The sequence below is a fragment of the Dasypus novemcinctus genome, chromosome 6 (genome assembly GCF_030445035.2).
Source record: "Dasypus novemcinctus isolate mDasNov1 chromosome 6, mDasNov1.1.hap2, whole genome shotgun sequence".
Taxonomy (NCBI): Eukaryota; Metazoa; Chordata; class Mammalia; order Cingulata; family Dasypodidae; genus Dasypus; species Dasypus novemcinctus.
The window spans coordinates 31,291,517-31,313,657 of NC_080678.1; the positions used below are offsets into that span (position 1 = coordinate 31,291,517).

The window sequence follows — 22,141 nt, forward strand, 5'->3', positions numbered from 1 at the left end:
AGGGAAAAATTTACTAACTGCATCCTGACTAGTGCCATCTCCTAAATTTAGCCCATTCTTTCTACTGGTTTCTTATTTCCACAATTGTGTGTGCATGTGCTAGATTACCTGCCTGATGACTTTGAGTGCACATGTGTGCCTGCCTGTGTCCATGCGTGTGTGTGTGTGCACTGCTTGTGCACGTTCAACGTACCAACCTTTCAACTCCCTTCTGGGGCATCTTAAGCCGTTTTAGCAATTATTAGCAATTATTGATTTCTTTTCCCTTTGATGATGCTAAGGAGCTCAATGACACGTTTACTTAAATCTTCCTAAACTGATGACACTATACATTACTCTGATGAAATCTGCAGATAGGTGGGTTTATGTTCATTGTCAGGAACCCCAGATCTGGGGACAACCAAGTTCTACAGTAAGTTAAATTGAAGGGTCAGCTCAGAAAGAGGATTTCAATAGGGTTCACAAATTTAAAAAATAAATAAATAAATGAAAAATGCCATTGGACTGTTAAGGCCAGTTGTGACCAAAGACTGTATTCCAAGGTGAAAATATTTCAGGAATGTTGGAAAGATTGCCAGAGTGAGAGAAAAGCTGTTGTGCCTAGCAACATGCCTCACATATATAGGCCTTCAGTAAATCCTTTTGAATTTGACAGAAGTGAGGGACCTTCCATGGTTCTTCCACCTTCTAGTAACAGTAATACTCATGTTAGGCAATATGTCCTAGATCACTAGCACAGTGATTAAGAATTTGTGTGTGGTACAAGTTATACCTTCCCTGGCTTAAATTTTTTTGTCTGCCTCTTACTAGCTGAGCAAGTTAACATTCTTAATCCTTTGCCTCAATATTCTTCTTACGAAAAAATGACATATGAAACTCTCTTAAGAATGTGATAGGGTACAAAGAGTAGGCATCTAATAAATGCTCAATGTTAGTAATAATAACAGATACTTAGGTATGCAGATTACAAATAGGGTAGCATTTACAAAAAGTTGCTGTTGTGTTCGCTCCCCACAATTTTATGACGTAAAGAAGAGAGATTACGTTACCTTCGTGTTTTTTTTTAAAGAGGTTAATTTAGTATTCAGGTTACTCTTCCAAGGCCACACAGTAAGCAACAGTGACAGGACACTACTTCTCATTACTCAGCAGCCTTGCTGGCAGAGCCCACCTGTCACCACAGAAAATGCCAGTTGAAAATACCAGCTCCTCACTTTCCCAATCTCCCTTGCAGTCAAGATGTGGGCATGTGGTTCAGTCCTGGTCAGTGACAGGGTGGCTGCTGGGAAGGCATTCAGGAAAGAGTTTCATCTCTAATTTAAACGTATGAGTGTTTTATCTGAATGTAATGCAAAAAATATTATGGGCACAGTGCACACCTGAGGATAAATGGCACCCCAGTGTTGACACTGTCAGAGAGGAAATGTGGACATTGCCTGGTTCCTTCAAGACCCTGTGAGGCTGAATGAGCCCTGGAACTGCATGACCTCTGGACTTGCTGTTATATGAGATAATAAATCCCATATTCTTGAGTCCCTGTTTGCATTCTGTTTCATGCAACTAACAGCATTATAACTGGTATGGTGTCTAATTCAGAACTTAAACTCTGTTTTCTTCTGATTTCAAATCCTTGGCTCTTTCCAGTCTAAATTTAGGGCCCTCTTCAGGAGAGCCAATCTCTCTGTCCTTTCTTGCCCATTACCTATGCTTTAGTTAAACCTATCTGCTTACTCTTTTCTTAAAACACTGGGAACTTTCCCACCTCTGGCCCTCTATTCTCAGCTCTCTTCCTTTAGAATACCCTTTCATTTCCATCTGAATCTCAGGCATCCTCTGGGATTTGTCCTTACATACATTCTTCATACGAACATTCTTTCTTGGTCCCTACCAGAGATAAGCCCTCTTTTCTCCATACATTTTCTTTCTTACTTTGTAACTATCTGCACAATTTTGCCTCTCCACTAGACTGAATTTCTAGGCCCTGGGACCATATCTGATTCTCCTTTTGTGTCCTCACAGCACATATTTTTATTCCTGCCTCTTAAAAAGGGCTTAATAAATGTTTATTGAATTAAATTGTGTAGAATTTTAGAGCTGAAAGTTCTTTCATCTGAACAAAGCCCTTGTTTTTTGGGAATTATAGGAGGTCCTTATTCTTGGTTTCATTAACCCCCTAGGATTCAGGGGATCAATGATATCACTAAAGTTATAGTCACTGTTTTATGCACACAGCTTTATCTCATCAGATTCTTAAAGGTTTCATGGCTCCCCAAAAAAGAAGAATCACGCCTGCCCCCTGTTTAACTTATAAAGTTGAATAAATTCTTACTGAGTGAAAGACACAATTTGAAACATGAACTGTATTTTTTAATTGTTTTAGGATGACCACTTTGTGAGTTTGGTTTTATCCCCCTAAAAATTGGAGTGTGAAGAAAACCAAAACTAAAGCCTGATCATTTGAAACTCTCCTCCCCTTTTATTTTATCCAGCTTTTCAATCTTCATGAAAGATTATTCCACACCTCTTCAGGACTCTTGTAATTCATGGGTCCTGTGTTCTGCTCCATCCGCATCTGTAAGAATATCCAACCAAATGGTCTCTGGCAAGCTGCTGCAGAAAGCAAAGAGGCTGTCCTTGATTCTGGGCAGTGAGGAGTCACTAGGCATCTGCTGGAAGCTAAAGGGTAAAGGAAGGAAGTAGCAAGCTCCAGCCTCTGTCCCCACCAGCCAGCATCTGCAGTGTAAACAGCCATTCCAATACTCCTCTGAGCCAAGTAATTGAACCTCTCTTGACTTCTACAACAAGGTGGGAAGAATTTTGAACATTAGCATCCTTGAGCTCTTTGGAATCTCCCCAGGAATTAAGATTACAGAAACATCTGCCCAAGCTGGCCCTGAATCACTAATAACTGCTGAGAGGAATACAGAGGCAACTGCCTTATTTTGTAGACTAGGATCCTTGTCACTAACTACATTTTTTAGGATTTGGAATTCAGACCATCATAAATGAAGGAAACTTTAGGATGTAGTAGCCCAAACTGCTTGCTTTGTTGTCAAGGAGCCAAAATCCACACTTTGGTTTTCTTTGAGAATAGAGTCTGCTTCCACGCTAGGGTGTGTGGGGGAGAAAGGGGAGAGAGAGAGAGAGAATGCATGTCATTAATAATTGAAAAGTCAGGAGACCTGGCTCAGTTTTATGAGATGAAAATGAGATGAGGGAAAGGGCAGTGGTGGAGCCAAGTGTCCTGGCAGAATTTGAATCCCCCTAAATTCCCATTAGTTCCCCTAGAGCTACCCCAAATTCATAATTTAAGTAAAATAGTAAGCTTGCTAGGCACTCATTCTTCAAGGAAGATTCTCATTAGCCCTCTGCTTCCAACCAGATTGCTATTCCTAAGAATAGAAAGAGGAGGGACCACTTGGAGGGGAAATGTGTGTATTTCTTCTAGGCCATGAGGGGATGAGGAAATACATTGACTCTCCCAGTCTTCTATCTCCAGTCCCTTGAGAGTGAACATCTTATGAATTCCTACTTAGGAGGTATGGAATAAATTTTGTTTCTTTGCAATCTAGGAGTTAACAGAGAAGTATTCAAAAGTATGCTATATAGGTGGTGGACTTGGCCCAGTGGTTAGGGCGTCTGCCTACCACATGGGAGGTCCGCGGTTCAAATCCTGGACCTCCTTGACCCGTGTGGAGCTGACCCATGCGCAGCACTGATGCGCGCAAGGAGTGCCATGCCACGCAGGGGTGTCCCCTGCATAGGGGAGCCCCACGCGCAAGGAGTGCACCCTGTAAGGAGAGCTGCCCAGTGGGAAAGAAAAGTGCAGCCTGCCCAGGAATGGTGCAGCCCACACGGAGAGCTGACTCAACAAAAAGAAACACAGATTCCCGTGCGGCTGACAACAATAGAAGCGGACAAAGAAGACGCAGCAAATAGACACAGAGAACAGACAACTGGGGTAGGGGAGAAGGGGAGAGAAATAAATATATAAATAAATCTTTAAAAAAAAAAGTATTATGTATCTAGTACACTCAGTTGAGAAATATGTTAAAAAAAAAAGTATGCTATATAGATATAGCTGACCAGAAAAGTGTTTCGGGGGTTCCTTAAATGTTTGGTGAAGGCTTCATTTTTAAATTATATTTTTATGTTAATTTTTAAAAACATACTGTCATGCTCAAAGGTATTAAATGATTAATAATAGCCATAATGAAAACTGCCAAGGTATTAATTCATGCTGCAGCCAGATACATTTATGTTAATGTATACTTTGAAATTGAAATCAGGATTACCAGCTCAGACAGTTTTGTCTGGCTTTTGCTAATTTACACTAGAACACTCCTATTAGTCATCTATATACTAGTGTCTCTGTTTATCTGCATGAATGTTTTTGTTTTACAGTCAAATTCAGAAAAAGCTTTGGGCTAGAGGATGGGTGGAGTGGATTGACATTTTTCTTATGATGGCGTCTCACCCTTGTCAGAGAGGCCAAGAGACTGAAGTTGGTGGAATTATTCAGGAGGAGCTTTGGAAGACCTTAGGCCAAGGGCAGTTCTTTTAGCAGCACAGGTGTCTTATTTGCTAGGGCTGCTTTCCTGAAGTACCCCAACCTGGGTGGCTTAAAACAGAAGAAGTTTGTCTGGAGGCTAGATGAATGAAGAGTCGGCAGGGTGGTGCTTCCTCTGGAGCTGTAGGCACTGGCAGTGGCATGCCAGCAATCCATGGTGCTCCATGGCTTATGGCATAACTCAATCTCTGCCTCTTTTTTCCCTGTCTGTTGGGATCCGATTTCCTCTTTTGTAAGGAAGCTAGTCATATTGGATTAAGACCCACCCTAACCTAGATTAGCCTCATCTTAACTAGTAAGGTCTTCAGATATCCTATTTAAAAATAGGATCACATTCACAAGATGGGGATTAGGCCTTGAACATACCTTTTGGGGGGACTTAAGACGGGCTACTTTGGAAAATCCCAGGAATAACTGAGTTCTGAGGTCCTGGTACAATGCAGATAGAGTGTGTTGAGCCATGGGCATTTGTATTATGGGTATTTAAAAATAGTGTCCTAAGATTTAGGGAGGAACTGAAAAAAACTATTACCATATGGTCACCAATTTTTGTTGAGAATCAGAGTTATTTTGGTGCTATATAATGAAAACCAGGTATAGAAATAAATAGGATGCTCCATTGGATGTGTGTGTTCATCAAAACAGCTTTGTTCTCACTGATTGACTTTATAATTACATGCTATAAACTTGAAGTCAGAGTTCAGTCGGCACATAAAAACTGCTTTCTGAATGAAAAGAAAATACCACTTATATATTAAGTACATATAAAATTTCACTTGACAAGGAAGTTTGACCAATTTTTCTAAAAAGTTTGGATAAAAGCACAGACACAGTAAGTAATAGGAGCAGAATTGCATCCCCCCACCTTTTATTTTTTATTTAGCAATTTTACCAGAGTGCCAGTGGTTGGTTTGGGCTGTGGCCCATTCAGCAGGTGTTAATTCTGTTGAATAGATTGTTAATAAGTGTGATGGTTAGGCTATTGTGTCAACTCAGCCAGGTAATTGTGCCCATTTGTCTGGTCAAGCAAACCTTGGGCTAACTGTAATACAAAGGCATTTATGACTTTAGTCACCATTGACTTTACTGCAGTGGCAAATCATAGATAGCTGATTACAATTACATCAATCAGGGAGATTGCTATCAGCAGTGAGAGACGCTTAACCCAATCAGTTGAATCCCTTAAAAGGGAAAGTGATTCCAGCATTGAGAGAGAATTTCCCAGCTGGTCTTTGGTCAGCCACCATCTCCCAGAACTCATCCAGAATCTTCACTGGACTTTCATCGGAGCTCCTGGTTGCAGCCTGCCTGTGGAACCTGGACTTGTGCATCCCCACGGCTGCTTAAGAGACTCCGATAAATCTCATACTATTGACAGATATTCCTTGCTGATTCTGTTTCCCTAGAGAACCCTGACTAATACAATAAGGAACAGAAAAAATGAATCAACCGCCACCAATAAAACAGATCTAATATAATGATGCATCACTATCCCTGTGTAAAGTAGCAAGTGAAGCACATAGACAGTAAAGGGAGAAAAGAGTGGCGAGAAAAAGAGAACTCAAATAATCGATGGGAATCATAACTAAAGGTTAGCAGTTTTCCCTTCTCTCTTGCTCTGTATTCTGAAAACAAAGATTAAATAGATTGATTCAAGCAGATATGCTTTGAAATGCCAGAAAGGCTGCCTCTTCTGGGGCAGTATTGATAAACTGCCTGAGTGTATCACTGGCATTTTAGTTTTACTAGCCCAGCAAGTAGAGGCAGGGAGTGGATTTTTACCTCCCTCCCCGCCTGAACTGGGAACTGCTTAAAGAATGTCTGTGTGTGTGTAGGTCCATGCGGAGCAGCACCACACCATTACCTGCTGGGTGAAAGGGTTCCTTCTCTGTGCTGCTCTGAATTCCCCTCGTCAGGTGAACAGGAGACCTGGCCTGTGACCAGCTGAACTGCATTATTTAGCTTACTGCTGTATCGTATCAGGAGAGCAACTACCTAGAAAAGCTTTTTGCCCACACCCCCATTTTCTTGGTAGGGGATTTATAGGCCTATTCGGCAAAGTTGTACTGAGGTGGAGCTGCGACATCGTTCTGTGTCTTCAAACAAACAGCCACCCGCCGATGCTGATCAGTGTTCCTGGGATGGTGGTGATTGAAATTTAGCACTTAGAGCTACTTAATTGGCACACGAGTCTGTTAAACATATGCCCCCACCACAGGCATGCCATCTGACGTGCCCATAGGGTGCCCAGCACCTCGCACATGCTCACAGTTTGCTATAGAAGCAAGCTTTCAACAGATCTTTTAAGGAAGCCTGGGCTGTGGTTTAGGGGAGGTGGCCTTAGCGGTCAGGATGTCTTTAGGTTACCTTAGTTCTTCATTGCCTTGAACTTGGAACAAATGTAAGGTCAGAGAGTTCCAGTTTGCTTGCTGGGAAGGAAATGTTAAGAAACTGCTTATTGATGGTTGCATTTTCTGTAAATCAAACCCCTTGCTAGCAGAGGGGAACTTGGAAGGATATAGCCCTCCTTGGCAGCTCACTGCCTCAGAATCCAAGGTTAAAATGTTCTGTGTTCACTGTGGCTAGAAGTGATCCTTTGGCTGTCAGAGAAAAGTCCAGGAAATCGATATAAACATTTTTTTTCTGAGTTGGAAACAGCAAGACTGGGCCAAATGTTCTAGATTATGAGGACTGGGAGAAAAACATTAACCTCAGCAGAAAGTTGAGCTTCTTTCCTGATATAAGAAGAGTGAGTGAGGGGTGAGAATATGAATTGAGAGGAATAGTGCTCTGTTGAATCTTCCCAAATGACCTGGGCTCTTGTTCCTCAAGGAACTGGTGGAAGGGATTGTCACTGCGGGCACAAGGCAAGGAGCCCTCCCATTGCTGCCCTGTTGGGCACGAGTTTCAGTTCAGTGGCCCCAGAAAATGGGACAGCTCCTCTTTCAGCTTCTGACTTCTTTGATGAGTGAATTTTGTCATGACTGGACCACAGATCCCCCAAAATACCAGGCTTCCTCTTCATTTCTTTGTGTTCTTCTCTGGCATCAAGCAAATCTTGGGCTCTTAATAAGTGGCTTTTTTGTTTTTGATTTTTTTTTTTTTTGAGGTACCAGGAGCAGGAAATCAAACCCAGGACCTCGTATGTGGGAAACTGGTGCTCACTCACTGAGCCACATTGGCTCCTGAGTTGGTTTTATTGTTTGCTTGCTTGTTTTTTGTTTTTAGGAGGCACCGGGGACCAAACCCTGGGACTTCCCTTGTGGGAAGAAGGTGCTCAACCTCTTGAGCCACATCTGCTCCAATAAATGTTTCTTGAATGGTAAAAGAAGGGGGTTGTCAGAGTGAGGGTGAAAATAGATACCAGTGAAAATCAGAAGGATTTGCTGTGAAAACTAATGAAGCTTAAGCTTCAGGGCTCTTCAATTGCCCAATTCTCAGCCTAATATTTTATTCCTAATTTTTATGTACTGTTTCTTATGAAGCTTCCCCCACCCCTTGATCCTGTAAGCTTTAGGATCCCATAAAACCTAGAATTACTCTTGTTAAAATACTGTTCCTTAGTCTCATGTGGCTTCTATACAGTGGCTTCCTAGAAACTGGGAGAACAGAACAAACAGACAAAGCCAAAGCCACAGATGAGGAGAAAGGGAAGGTATTGATATATAAGAACCCCTTGCTAATTGATAGGCGGTTTGCATTTATTACCTAATTTAACACTTCACAGGAGCCTTTTCAGGAAGATGGCACAATCTTATCCTCTAATAGATGGGAGTATTGAAGTTTAGAGAAGTTAAGTAACCTGCCCTGTGTGGTCCTGCTAATAGGTGGCAAGGCTGAAACCTGCATCAGTGACTCTGGCTGCCATGTGGGACACAGACTGCTAGCCTTCCCAGTCAGTGTTCAGCCAGCCAGGGTTAGAAATGCTAGCCGGTGACTCTAGCTGCCTGCAGGAGAGGGAGAGAGGTGGGGAGGAGAGAAGGCCTAAGCTTTTGGGTGGAAGACCCTGGCAAAGCCTTCTGCAGTCTACTTAGCATAAACTGTAACAATTCATTCAATTATGTTAAGCACCCATTAAAGGAGTCCTAAACTCTCCCTTGGGCCATTTCACTTCTAAGAGATAAGAGATTGTAATTGTTTGAGACTAACCAGGGTGTCTTCTTTTGCCTTCAGGTGATTCTCATTCTGACGAAGCTCTTTGACTATAATCTGGGGAGCATCACTGAGAGCTCACTTTGGAGGTAAGTAGATAAATTGAGCTAATAATTACTGAGTTATTTAAACACAGGCCAGCTCTTCCTCTTCCCCACCCCATTTATCCTCCTGGCAAGGTTTCAGGTTAAATGCTTCCTACTTCCCTTAGTGAGGGGTTGGGGTTTATCTCCAGGTGGGGCAGATCCTTATCTTCTTTAATCTTTAGGCCAGTTTGGTTGCTAAACTGTCAATTAAGTTGTGCTCTGCATTTTGGTCCCACAGCTCCCAAAGATCTGTGAGACTAATTTCTGGAGCAGAAAGGAGAGAGTGGAGATGTCTTAGCCACTGGGATCAGCACAACCCTTGGACCTGCATAGTCCAAGCAAGATACCAGGGCAACCCTATGTACATGAAGCCCTGAAAAAATTGTTTTAGGAGACTCTTAGGAAACTAAAGAGAAAGTAGACCCTGCTCTTTGCTTGTTGTCAGGCATTTAGATTGTTCAACTCTCCCCCTAACTAGGAGGTTAGTTATACAGTTTCTGTCCCAAGGGAATTATTCTTGTTGAATTAAAGTGTGGGCATTTTTGTAGCAGCCACAAAATGTGCAATTCTTCCGTGCATTAAGGGCCTGGCGCCTACTGTATTCTTCTAACCGGTCATAAAAATCTGTGTGACTGAGTAAGGTTATGTTTCCTTGATAGAGTTCTGTAATATATGAACCTATATGAGAGTAAAAAGAAAAAGAAAAGCCTCCCCCCCCCCCTGCAGTGTATACTCCATATAAATAATGGTCTGCATATTAGAAAATCAAAAGGTACACAATTCTGCTCAGTGGGACAGAGGCTTTTAGCAGCCATTGCTGTCTACCTGAGCTGTGGGCAGGGCATATTGGAAGGACTTGAGGAGTAAGCTGTTCTGGACTGATGAACTTCACGCTCAACGTGCTTCTTTCTCTTTCATTGTTACCAATGCCCCAGCGTGGGGAAGAATATTCTTTTCCAATTTGAGCTGGGATGGGGAGGTAGTTAATGAATTAAAAATGATACCATGTTCAATTAGTATCAGGCCTTCCTTCTGAGATACACAATCCATGGGCTGAAGCTTGGGAAGGTGTGGCAAGAATAACCTTCTGACTTAATCTTAGGATCAATTTCACTGAGATTTGGGTATGTATATGCATATGTATGTGTGTATATACCTATACATACACAGAAATACATTATACTAATATATATTTAAGTATATTTGTGATGCACCCACAGTAGTCTGCCATATTTGTCAAATGGCATATATGGTAAATAACTACTGTAGATACATTGTAATAGTAGAAATGAAACATTTTAATACTCCAATATGAAGAGTACACCTTAGTGAAATACAACATTTAGAAAAGAAAAGAGAGCTTGAGAAGGGAAATTTAGAATAGTTCACAGGTGCTTTAATAGGGCTAGATTTGTTCACAAGCTCACAGGTGCCTTAACAGGGCTTGCATTTTTGAGCAGCTCTGGTTGACCATACACAGCGCTTAGGGAATCTAAGGGGTGGGGGGTGCGGCATGGTACAGAGGAGGAGCAGCACAGGCCTAGATGAGTTGATGTTGGGGATCAGGAAAGGAGTCCTCACCATTCTGAGTCCCCTTGTTCAGCCCTACTTGAGGGAGATTAAATTTACCGAGAGGGGACTCATATCCTGCACCAGCTACTCAGAATACTTGTTTTCTTGAAAACCTGGGGGCTCATTTGGGCACAGCCACACATAACACTGAGCTTAAGACATAACACAGAGAGAATGCTACCTAACAGATATTCCTTGCCCAGTTCCTCTGAACATGTTCTCCATACCTGCCTCTCCTTGAGGTTTCCAGCATCTTCAGGAGTATCCCACATCGACTCCCCTGATGGCCTTTTGTCCCTCATGGTGGATGGCAGTAACCTTGGAAAATCCTAGGGAGCTCTGCCATTACCAGCTGCCTTCCCCGGCCCCTGATTCTTTCTTTACCATGGCAGCCAGATTTAAGGAAAAAATAAATAAATAAAATTAAATTTAAAAATTTAGTAAATACCTGTTATTGAACAGACCATTGAATCCTACAATTGTATCTGTACAGCATGATCATCAACACACAGTTTTTGTTGTCATTCATTCACTCAACAAAGATGCATTGATTTATTTACTCCTTTATGCCCTGGGTTGTGTTGGTCCAGAGGTGAAACTGAGTGGGTGCTTAGATCAATACCACGTATCTGTCCTCCAGATGTTCATTGACTAAAAAGAGACAAAAACCTGTGGACAGGTAAGGTGAGAGAGAAAATGTATTTGCATGTAGCCAATCATGTGTAATTGCACTGAATGTGTACTTAAGCAGCCTCCCAGAACTGCCAGATCCCAGAGGAAGATAAATCTAATGTAAATTGACAAACTGCCATATAACCATAAGTGTTGTAATAAAGATATGAGATAAGTGTGGTTCCTTTACTTTGTTCACATGTATATTTTCTCTTCTTAACTAGATTTTACATCCTTGAACATGCCACCTTGGTGGCTTAATGATAATAGTCATGATGATGGTGATGATAATAATGACAGCAATAATAAAATCTAACTTTTATTGAGTCCTCATTGTGCATCAAGCACAAGGATATGTGCTAGATTTGCATTACTGCATTCTCTCAATTCATATTTATAGTGTGCCCAAAGTCACACACCTAAGAAGCAGTTACCCATGACTTTAGATGTGTTAGTTAATAAATGAACTTCATTTATTCACTCATTTACTGTTTATCTAGATTCCAGAGCCAATTCTGCCTCCTTTGGACCTCTCTATACCCAAGCAAACAAATATATATATATATCATAATTGAATAGGATTTTCAAACTGCTGTGACATTTTGAGCATCATTCACCCTTCCCCAGAAAATTACTGTCTACAAAGATTCTTTTGCCCTTATTCTTGTGCTGTTATTCTTTACAGCTTTGACCAGCTGAATAGTCAAAAGGGGTCAGTGGCAGCAGCTCCAACCTTGGACTGTTAGAGTGGGAGAAAGCCTGAGAGGCAGCTGACCTTGTCACAATGTCCCAGGGCTTTACACCTTGCTAGATCAACAAGCCCTAGTTGACAGAGCAAGATGCTGCTGAACCAAATTAATGAGCTTTTGTTCCCAGTTGGTCTTGTAATTGATTATACCTTAATCCTGGAGCAAGTTTTTTATTTTGTTTTGTGTTGTGTTGCTCTTCACTGAGAGAGTCAAACTGAGAGAAAAGGGGGATGCGCTAACAAAGAACAATTAATTGCAACTCTGAATCTTCTCCACAATGGAGTGGATTAAGCTTTGAGATTTGTTGGTGTACAGTAAGTAGTTTTACCACATTGAAGCAAGATAAGCGTAAAGATTGAGATAAATAAAATGTCAAAATCCAGATATAGTATCTCTGAGAAGAAATATATTCATCTTTTTTCCCTCTTGTACCAGGGTGATCAGAACTCTGCTGAGAAAGGGTTAGCTGGTGAGAAAGCCCTAGGCAATTCTTGAAGGAATTCAAAATGTAGGCTCTTAAAGTGGTACACAACCTGCATTACTTCTAAGTCTTAGGACTTGATTGACATGGCTGACTTCTCACATTCGTTATCCCATTTTCCTGTCCACTTAAACGACACAAGCAAACTTCTGATTATATCTACAAAATAATGTCTATCTGGAAACAGCAAAACTTGCCTTCTTGGGAGAAAATGTATGGCTGAAGTTGAGAGAATGGGTTAGATTTTTTATTTGATTCTGCCCTGGGGGCCAGCCCTGTTTCTGGTTCTTCCAGGAACCACTTTGTTTCTTCCTATTGATTATCAAGGGAAGTTTCCCAGTGGAGTTCTTTTGGAGGAAATGAGGAATGGCCATGGAGCACCTTGAGGCCAGGACTCAGTGAGTGTGGCTGAAGCTTGTACTCCTTGGAGAATACCTGGGGTTCTGCCTGACAAATACTGACTTTATTTATTTATTTTTAGATTTATTTTATTTCTCTCCCCTCCCCCACGTTGTCTACTCTCTTGTGTCCATTTGCTGTGTGTTCTTCTGTGTCCACTTGCATTCTCGGTGGCACTGGGAATCTGTGTCTCTTTCTGGTGTGTCATCTTGCTGGATCAGCTCTCTGTGTGTGGGGCACCACTCCTGGGTGAGCTGCACTTTTTTCATGCGTGGCGGCTCTCCTTGCAGGGCACACTCCTTGCATGTGGGGCTCCCCTGCATGGGAGACACCCCTGTGTGGCATGGCACTCCTTGTACACAGTAGCACTGTGCTTGGGCCAGCTCACCAGAAACCCAGGAGGCCCTGGGTTTGAACCTTGGACCTCTTATATAGTAGGTGGATGCTCTATCAATTGAGCCACATCCGCTTCCCAGAAGTTGGCTTTAAGACTTCGAGTTCTTTGCCATCTCTGTGGGTGATTTCCATTAGATGGAAGCTTCTTTTCCCTTCCCAGTCCAGAAGACGCACAAAAGGGGGCTTGGGTCAAATTGTTAGTTCCTGCTCCAAAGGCTGATTTGCTGCAAAATCCCTCTTTTAAGTCAATCCCCAAAACAAAATTATTGATCAGGAATACACATCCTATAAAATGAAAAAGAATGAAGCTAGAATGTGTTTTTCCTTGAGGGAGGACTTCTGTGTTACACAAATCCCATGATGTTAATCACATCTCTGCTTATAAATGTTTAGCACCTCCTCAGTGGCCAAGAGGAGAAAGCCAAGCTCCCCAGCAGGATCAAGAGGTGCATTGGATTCTAGCCTACACTTCCTATTTAGAGCTTTATAACTCCCATTCCCATCTCCATATTTGTGTCACCTGGAGCTGTTTCTGGCCCCTGAACTTACAAATTTATGTTATTAAATTTTAGTATGCTTAAAAATCACAAAAATAATGCATGAAGATTATAATGAGCCAAACAATTCATAGATGAATAAAGACAGTGTCAGTACTATTCACATTGTATTACCACTGTACTAATTTATAATGTTATCAGATACCTGAGATTACTTTCAAGAAGGTTGGAGAAATTCATTTGCCCATAAGCAATTAATTCGATTGCACAGATCCTCATGTTGTCATCAGCACTAGATATTATTGATAATGAATCTTATTTAAAAAATCACATTTTGTTTTAATGGACGTTTCCCTGACCACTAGTGATATTGGGCATCTTTTCATGTTTATTGGATTGTGGCACTCTTGACCCTCATCAAAGCAAAGATAATTTCTTCTTCCTCAGCACTTCTATAATATGATATGTATCTTTGTCTTATAATGCTTATCAGATATATTTTTTATTTAGTTCAGTTCAGAAACATCTAGTAGACCCCTACTCTATGCCAGGCACAGCACAAGGTATACACTGGGGAAAAAGATATGAATATGAAATAGTTCCATCCCTCCAGAAACTCAAAATCTAGTATGGGGTAGACAGTGGATAGTTACAGAAGTATGGTAAATGCAGTGTAAAAGTTAGGTACAAGTTGCCAAAAGTGTGTGCTGATTCCATGCTGGCCTGGAAACTCAAGGACTGTGACCATGTCTTGTTATTTTTGTTTGCTTAACACCTAAAATAGAACTTAGCTTAAATTCTGTTTTCATTAAGTGCTTTTGGCTTAGAAGTGCTGTCTTGAGAAATGGTTTAAGGTCTTTGAAAGCAAGGTCTGTGTCTTATACATTTTTATATCCTAAATTCTTAACATAATGCCTTATGTATCAAAGATACTGTTTTGAATACTACTTTACATGATCTTGTGAAACACCTTGTTCTCAAAGAGGAAGAACACAATCAATGCTACGGATGATTAGGCCAGAACTTGAAGTCAGGGAATCTGGTGATGTCCACAGAGCCCTAGGCATGCTTATCAGGACTCTCAATTTTCACAATATTTTCTTGTACACCCACACAAACGGTGTTTGTACAGTGAGCATGCTGCACTCTGCCCAAAGAAGTCACTGGCCTTTCTGATATCTTTATGAGGAATCTTTACTCAGACCAAACTTTAATACGCATTGTTGGCCTCAGAGATTGACATGCTGCTTAGTCCCTCCCCCCTTCTCCTTTTAGCAAGTTAAAAGATGAGATGCACACAAAAGCAAACATTATTCTGATATTGTAATAATTTAGCAATTTAAAACGAGGAAATATGTGCAGAAAATTTTATTAGAGAAAACAGAGAAACTAGCATTCCAAAATCAAGCCTGGTTATAGATTCAAGAAATATTTAGAATGTCAATTTCCTTTTTGCTCTATTGCTGTTGAACTCTTACATGGTAAAATCTTAAGTCCATGAGGATCCTTGAGATGTAAGTCATCACCATCCAATTCCTTGATAGGAGCCAAATATTCCCATGTCCTTATAACTCACTTTCCTACCCATTCCATGCTCTATGTCCTTTTATATCAGAAAATAGCAAAATTGGTGACCATGAGAGCAGAAGACAGTAAAGTAAGACATAAGAGATGTCAGTGGGCTGAGTTTTTTTAGGGCCTGGAGGAATTGTGTGTGTGTGTGTGTATGTGTGATTTCAGTAGGTCTTATAAAGTAAAAAGGAACAGGACCAGTTTGATGACAGAGGAGGTAAGAGTGAGAGAAGCATCTGCAATGATTTTAGGCTTTTGTCTTAGATGGTCCACTGGGTGGTGAGGCTGTTTATTGAGAGAAGAAAATCAGAAAGAGGAGAAGTTAGGAGTGGAGGATGTGGATGAATTGAGATGATTATGAGTTTCTTTTCCCACATGTGGAGATTGGGGTAGATTAAGAAAATTCATTTGGAATCTTTTTGTTAATTATGGTATAACTCTCCTCAAAGTACTGGCTGAAGGCATCAGCATAAGTAGTAGAAGCTGTTTTAATTATGGCCTAGGGTGTGGGAAAAAAGTTAAAGAGCTGGGCAGATGACTAGTGCCTGGACAGACAAACAGGAGAGCCTGAGAAGGACTTGTAGAAGCTGCTACTTGAAAGTTTGAAGAAAAATTAGAGGGCACAGGGGACAAGTGAAAAGACCATTAAAACCAAGAGTTCAAAAAGAAGCAGGTCTGAGAGGTGGCCAACCCAGTTTGTCAATGCAGAAATATTTAGAAGTAGCCACACCCAATTGGCGGATGCAGAGGTCGTTGGCTCAGTGAAGGTGTGGGTGGGCTGAGAACATGCATGCATCCATTCTACTGATGTCTGCTGAGCACTATGACTAGTGATTGAGAAATCAGGAAATGGGAAATAGATATGAAAACAACTCATTCAAGGAAGAAGCCGTGAAGAGAAATAAAAGCAAGAGACATAATTTTGCATAGAGGAGACCATAAATGAAAGGAACATTTTCCTTTCTTTTAAGTAAGAAGAGATCTGACCATGTTTACATCTTCTGGGGGAGAAATCAATTGAAAGGAGATTAGAAATGTAGGAACATTTAGGAGAGAATACAATGGATAGAGACTTGGGTAATGGAGAGGCAAATGACTTCCATAATTTAGATGAGGGATTGTCCAGCCACAGTAGATCAGGGTAGGGGGAAAGGTGAGCAGAGAAGAGGCCGCTCTTTCACCAAGCAGGGAGGTCAGAATGGGGCATACAGCCATCAGCCTTGCCGGGAAATGGGGTTTGAGGATGTCATGCGTTTGGAGATATGTTGAATAGGGGATGGGCTGGAGAAGAGCTGTGGAGGAAACAGAGAGAGGGATAACTGAGGGAAGTGCAGAGCCTATCCTGGGCACTGCTTAGAAGCTAGCTGAGGTTACAGGCTGGATTTACCCTGGCTGTGCGTTTTCTCCAGGGGACCTTGTGTTCTGGCAAGAAGAAAGATGTCTATGTAGTTCAGGGAGGTGTGAAGGGGGGGCCAGAGGGCATGGGCTGAGGGGGTTGGAGTGGTTGATGAGGGAGTCCAGGCTACACAGAGAAGAACTGAAGCTGGGGATGAGGGGAGGGGAAACTATGAAACAGCAGGACCCCCAATCCAAGCATATTTAAAAACCTAAAGAACACTTAAGAAATAATATCCAGGGAGGTATGCCTTTTTATAATATTAAACTTAGAATATCTCTTGCTCCTAGGGGATACTGTGAAAAGGAACTGGTGAAAGCAGGTTGGGGTTAATCACAAAAGCCTTTTATTAATGGTACTATTAAGAAATACACTTAGCTCTGTAGAAAGAGCTGTTATTTTTCTGCATGTATGTGGAACAACTGGACCTGCTGTCAGGTGCCCCACGTTGCTGAAATATTGGTGAATGACAGCCCACTGCTGCATCTTTGGCAAACACTAAGCAGCCTTCTCTCTTCTGGTTGTGGTAGATTTTCTCCAGGCAGCTCCTTACTCCAAGACCTAAGACTTGATTGTAAGCCACAGCTGTTAGCCACTGTGCTACCTTTGTCAAGACAGGGGGGCGGCCCAGATACCATGTGGAAGAGACTTAGATGACGACTTACTTTCCTGGAGCTGCTGTAACAAAGTACCACAAATTGGACGACTTAAAACAACAGCAGTTTATTGTCTCACAGTTTTGGAGGTTAGAAGTCCAACTCACTGTGTCCACCTGCTTCTCGGACACTTTCAGGGTTCTAGCTGTGGCTTGCTGGCAGTCCATGGCATAATTAGGTCTCTGCCTCCATCACACGGCCATCTGTGTCCAAATTTCCTCTCCATGTTCAGTCATCAATAATATTGGATTACAACCCCCCATAATCCATTTTGGCTTCATCTTAACTATTTCCAGTTAGGATCACATTCATACGACTCGGGGTCAGAATTTGAACATAAATCAGGTTGGGAGGAATTCACTCCATAACTGAAACTGTTTTTTACTTCTTTCCTAATCACCATTTTACTTTTTACAACTTGGCTCTGAAGCACGTGCCAAAAAAAGAAAAAAAATGCTCCTTCTCTATTTGAAACTCTATATTTTAGAATTTAATTTCCTGGAGTTTCAATTGACCTTGCCTTGGTCCTGTCCCTCTTCTATTGGGTGGTCACATTCCTTGACTTTGATCACTCTACTTATTAGATTTCTCAACAAAGGGAGAGAATTATTTGTTCAAGCCATGACGAACTACTTATAGGTTCTGCCAAAACTGCACCTGCTCTTGGCAAGGCATTCTGTACAACAGGTCAGCACTTGGACCTGGGCGGTGGACTGCCTGAGCATGAATCTAGCCTCTGCCCACTTACTAGCTCCGAGCCTTGGGAGGTTCTTAATCTCTCTGCTTCATGTCTTCATCTGAAAAAGGAGCTGTAATAGTATTTATCTCAGAGAATTATGGTGACACTTCTGTTACATGTGGATCACCTACTAAACACACAATATTACAAAACAAGTAGACAAAAGCCTTGGATCTTGTACTCCTCTGGTCTTTGTGTGAAATACCTTTTCCCTCTACTCTAGTTGCCTAATGAATAATAATTATCACCAGTCATACTGACCATTTACTATGTGCTAGGCAATCCTGTGAGTGCTGTTTGTATTAACTAGATCCTCACAATAACTCTATGTATTAGATACTATTTTTATTCTTATTTTCTACATGGGAAAATTGAGGCACAGAGAGTAACCTGCCCAACATCACAAGGATACCAAGCAGTGCAGCAGGTAGTCCAGCTCCAGAGCTTACATTTTAACCCCACAGGGGTCATCTCTTGTGTGCACTTCTCAGACCACCCATTTTCCACACTCTGAATAAATTTTGCTCATGTGCTCTTTCTCATGTACACAGTTTTCCTTTTGAATGTATTACTTTGAATTATAAGTACTTTCTATGTACTTCTTACCCTTACCAAGGGCATTTTGAAGGCTGTTGTTTTATTCACTTTTGTATCCCCAGCACCAAGTACAGATCCTGGCCCACAGTAGCTGTGTAGTAAAAAGGAGCACCAGGATAAGTTTTTTGACAATTAAAAAAAAAAAAGTGTTATCTGTGGATTTAATTGATTGACATTAAGTTTGTCCCATACACTATATCACAGGTAATCAAAGGCTAACAGAAGGTAGTTTACTCAAATGTCAGGTGTTGCTCTAATTTACTGTCATCACATATGAAGGAGGTTACAAATTTTAATTTAATTTCAGCATGTAGAATGACACTGTTATGCCACATCTATGACACTGTTGTGGTTGCTGGAAGCTGACAGGATGGTTAAATGGATGTGGGTTTATTCCAATTAGTGTCTCCTACTTTATTTTCCTTCTGTTATTATAGTTTAATGGTGTTGCTCAAGTACAAAAGGAAATGTTGGGCCTGTTTGAATTTGTAAACCTGAGTGCTGTGCATTTTTTGGTCACCTGAGAATTAATTTAGGAAGGGGATATACGGCACATTAGAGACCTGGCTCAACTTTGAAAAAAGGCAAGAGGATGTATGTGTGGCATCATTGAAGCTGGTATCCAAGAGTAGGGTACTTGCCATGTGTTATCAAAGGACAAGGGAAATGAAAGCAGCATTATTGGAGGACTTTAGAGAATCCTTTTTTATTATTTCAGATGAAGTTTCTGAAATACTGTTCATCCATAAATCAAGCTGGGTACTTTTGGCATCATTCTCCTATTTCCAAAGGGAAATGGTGTGCTGAAGAGTTATTCCTCAGCACGGCTTTATTTCCTTCTCCTGCTGGGATGTATTAGCAAGGTCATCACCTTTGGTTTATTGGCTTCAAGCAATTTGTGATTGCAGAGGATTATGACTTCTTAGCTTGCAAAAGCAAGAGATGCAATCAATGCATTGATGCAATCAATGAAAGGCACAGGACTTTTATTTTCTTTAAAAAATGTATATTTCTGCCAGCATTTTTGGGGGCCAAGACTTAAAGAGCTTTTGAAAGGAATTTATCTTTGGATGCCCTGCTTCATTACCCCTTTCAAGTGAAAACATTGAGTCGGGTCAATGTAAATTTAGCTTTAACTCTTTGAGTATCAAAGAAATAAGATGCTTCACAAAAATCCATCTTCCCCATCCCCAATCCTAAACCAAATTAATTGGGAAATATATTGTATTATGCCAAACATATGCCCTTTGAACAAAGTGTGGACTTGGTTTAGTCATGCCTATGTTCATGCTTATAAGAGAATAAGTTTTCCTTAATAAGGCAAGGAAATTTTTTGCCTGGAAACTCTTTAAACTTGATTGGTCTTATAACTTGGTAATCAATGTGACATTAGTTTTCTCACTTATTTTTTCATCCTTTCTCAACTTTCTGGATCATCCTTTCTGGATTTATTGTTGCCCTTCACCCTGTTGGGTAGCTATGGCTCCTGACCCCAGAGGAGTGTCAGAATTTAAGCTATCTCCCTCACTCCAGACTGCATGGGGCAGTTCCTCTTTATAGGTTGTAAGAAGTTAAAAAAGCAGTCCAATCACATGCCTCTTCAAAACATTACAAATAAATGTTGCGACATGGAGACTATACTTTAGCCTGGCAGCAGTGAGTCCCAGCCTGTGGTAGCCCTGGTGATGTCTTAGAATTTTGCTGACATCAAGTGCTTCTTGTTAGTGTTGTACTCTTGTTAGGGGTCTGGCCTCTGGTTTCCCCTTCCTGGCAGCCCTCCAGAGGTTGGAGTGTGATGCTTCAATTCTGAGAGGACACATGAATATGTAGACTCTGCCCATACCACCCGCTGTCTTAATTTTGGTCCGTTTTATAGTATCTGCAGAACTGGAGGACTGTTATTCAAAATGGCCTCTGGTTACTAGTCATTGGGCAGTCTAAGCACATGATACAATTGCCCCTCTAATCACCAGGATGCATGTGGAATGGGGAGAGGGGCAGCTGACGTCAGCTCTGTCTGGATTCCAAGCAGCAGGGAGCAGCTGAGGATGGTTCTTCCATTTGAATCCTGATAACTTCACTAGCCAGCATGGTGGCCTGAGGTCCATCAACTTGCAACCTCTACTCTTGTGGACATATTCATCCATATTCTTCATCTTTTCCAGATATAACTCTGCAGGATTTCATCAGACTGAAAATTAGGTCCCTTTCTCTTATTTCAGAGACCCATGAACTAGGGCAAAGCTCAAAGTACAGGTACCAAGCTGCTTCTCCATAATGACAAACCAAGCTGATGGGAGTCTGGTGTGTTAAGCCTCTAAATTAGGCCTTATAAACCAGAGCAGATAGAGATTATGGACTTTGGTTTTTCTTCCCTCTATTTCTTGGGCCTGCATTTGTCATTTATTTGACACTACCTACTATACCTAGTCCCTATATCCACTGGAAATAATTCTGTCCATTCTTCCCTTATAGAGTCTCTATCCTTATGGAGAAAAATAGTGTTGAAATGGTTACTTAGTCTATCTAAGCCTTGGTTAATGTTACCCTCTCATTTTCCTCTTCTGGTAAATGTTGCTGTTAATATTTCATCATTTCAGATTTGAACACACCTATACTAATTTAAGATTAATTTGAATTTCTTTTGCATTTAGCCAAGGACATATGTTTATCAGAATCAGGCTGGTTTACAAAGAACTGTAAGTGATTCTGTCTGTGCAGGTTAGTGCCCTGCCAAATCTGAAAAGTCTACTCTTTCGGTTTTCCACAACATTTTTAAAGTTGAGGCTTGCATTATATTCAAGAATGATCCTTGTACATGTGCTTCCTTTTATGGAAACAAAGATATAATTCTCTGGGTGTTAGGCTAGATCTGTCATGAGCAAGTCCATATCCTGATCTATGATGGAAATTGGAGTGGAATCATATCTGACACTCCTGAACAAAATCTCTGCTTCCAGATTTAATGTCCTTGAAAATCTGTTCCTTCACAAATATATTGCATAAACAGTTAATGAATAAAGGGTTAATGCATGATAGGGTCTCATTAAATGTGAGACGCCTGACCTGCTTCCCCCCGCCCCCCTGCATTTGTATATATTCTTCTGTTTCTTTTGCCCAGAGGTATCAATCCACTGAACCATATACTGGGGCGAAGACAAGCCTGCTTTGAGATTGGCCAACCAAATCCAAGTTTTTGACTTGGACTTGAGTAGCACTTCACTATATGTCATCGTAGGTTTGAACTGTTTGCTCAGGATTCTGGGCAGGGGAGTTAACAACCATCTTGTTTGGCCTAAGACAATCCTGTGACTGAGTGACCAGTTAGGACCCACATGAATAGGAAGCCAAAAGTTGGTGAAGGGACTGTGGTCCAAAGCCAGACCACCACAACTGATGGGGCCATGTCAGAAGTTAGAGAAAGGGAGAAGTGATATTTTCAATAATAAGTCAGTATTTGAGAATAATTAGCTTCCTGGACCTTAATGCATACTTACTTTTATGGGTTTTTAGGATATAGTGAATAATAGCTAATATTCAAATATGGCCCAATCAGATGATGTAGGGGTGCATATTCACAAAATTGAGTTTATAGACTGTCAGTTCT

General features: G+C 41.2%; 1 protein-coding gene across 3 annotated transcripts in view; it reads left to right on the forward strand.

The window, feature by feature from the left end:
• The window catches only part of SORCS1 (sortilin related VPS10 domain containing receptor 1), a 528,310-nt gene that overhangs the window by 195,731 nt on the left and 310,438 nt on the right, over nt 1–22,141 (forward strand). For all 3 annotated transcript variants that reach the window (XM_058298482.2, XM_071215682.1, XM_058298481.2), the window contains exon 2: nt 8,744–8,811. In XM_058298482.2, the coding sequence (XP_058154465.1) occupies nt 8,744–8,811 (68 nt within the window). The remainder of the gene's footprint in view (nt 1–8,743; nt 8,812–22,141) is intronic.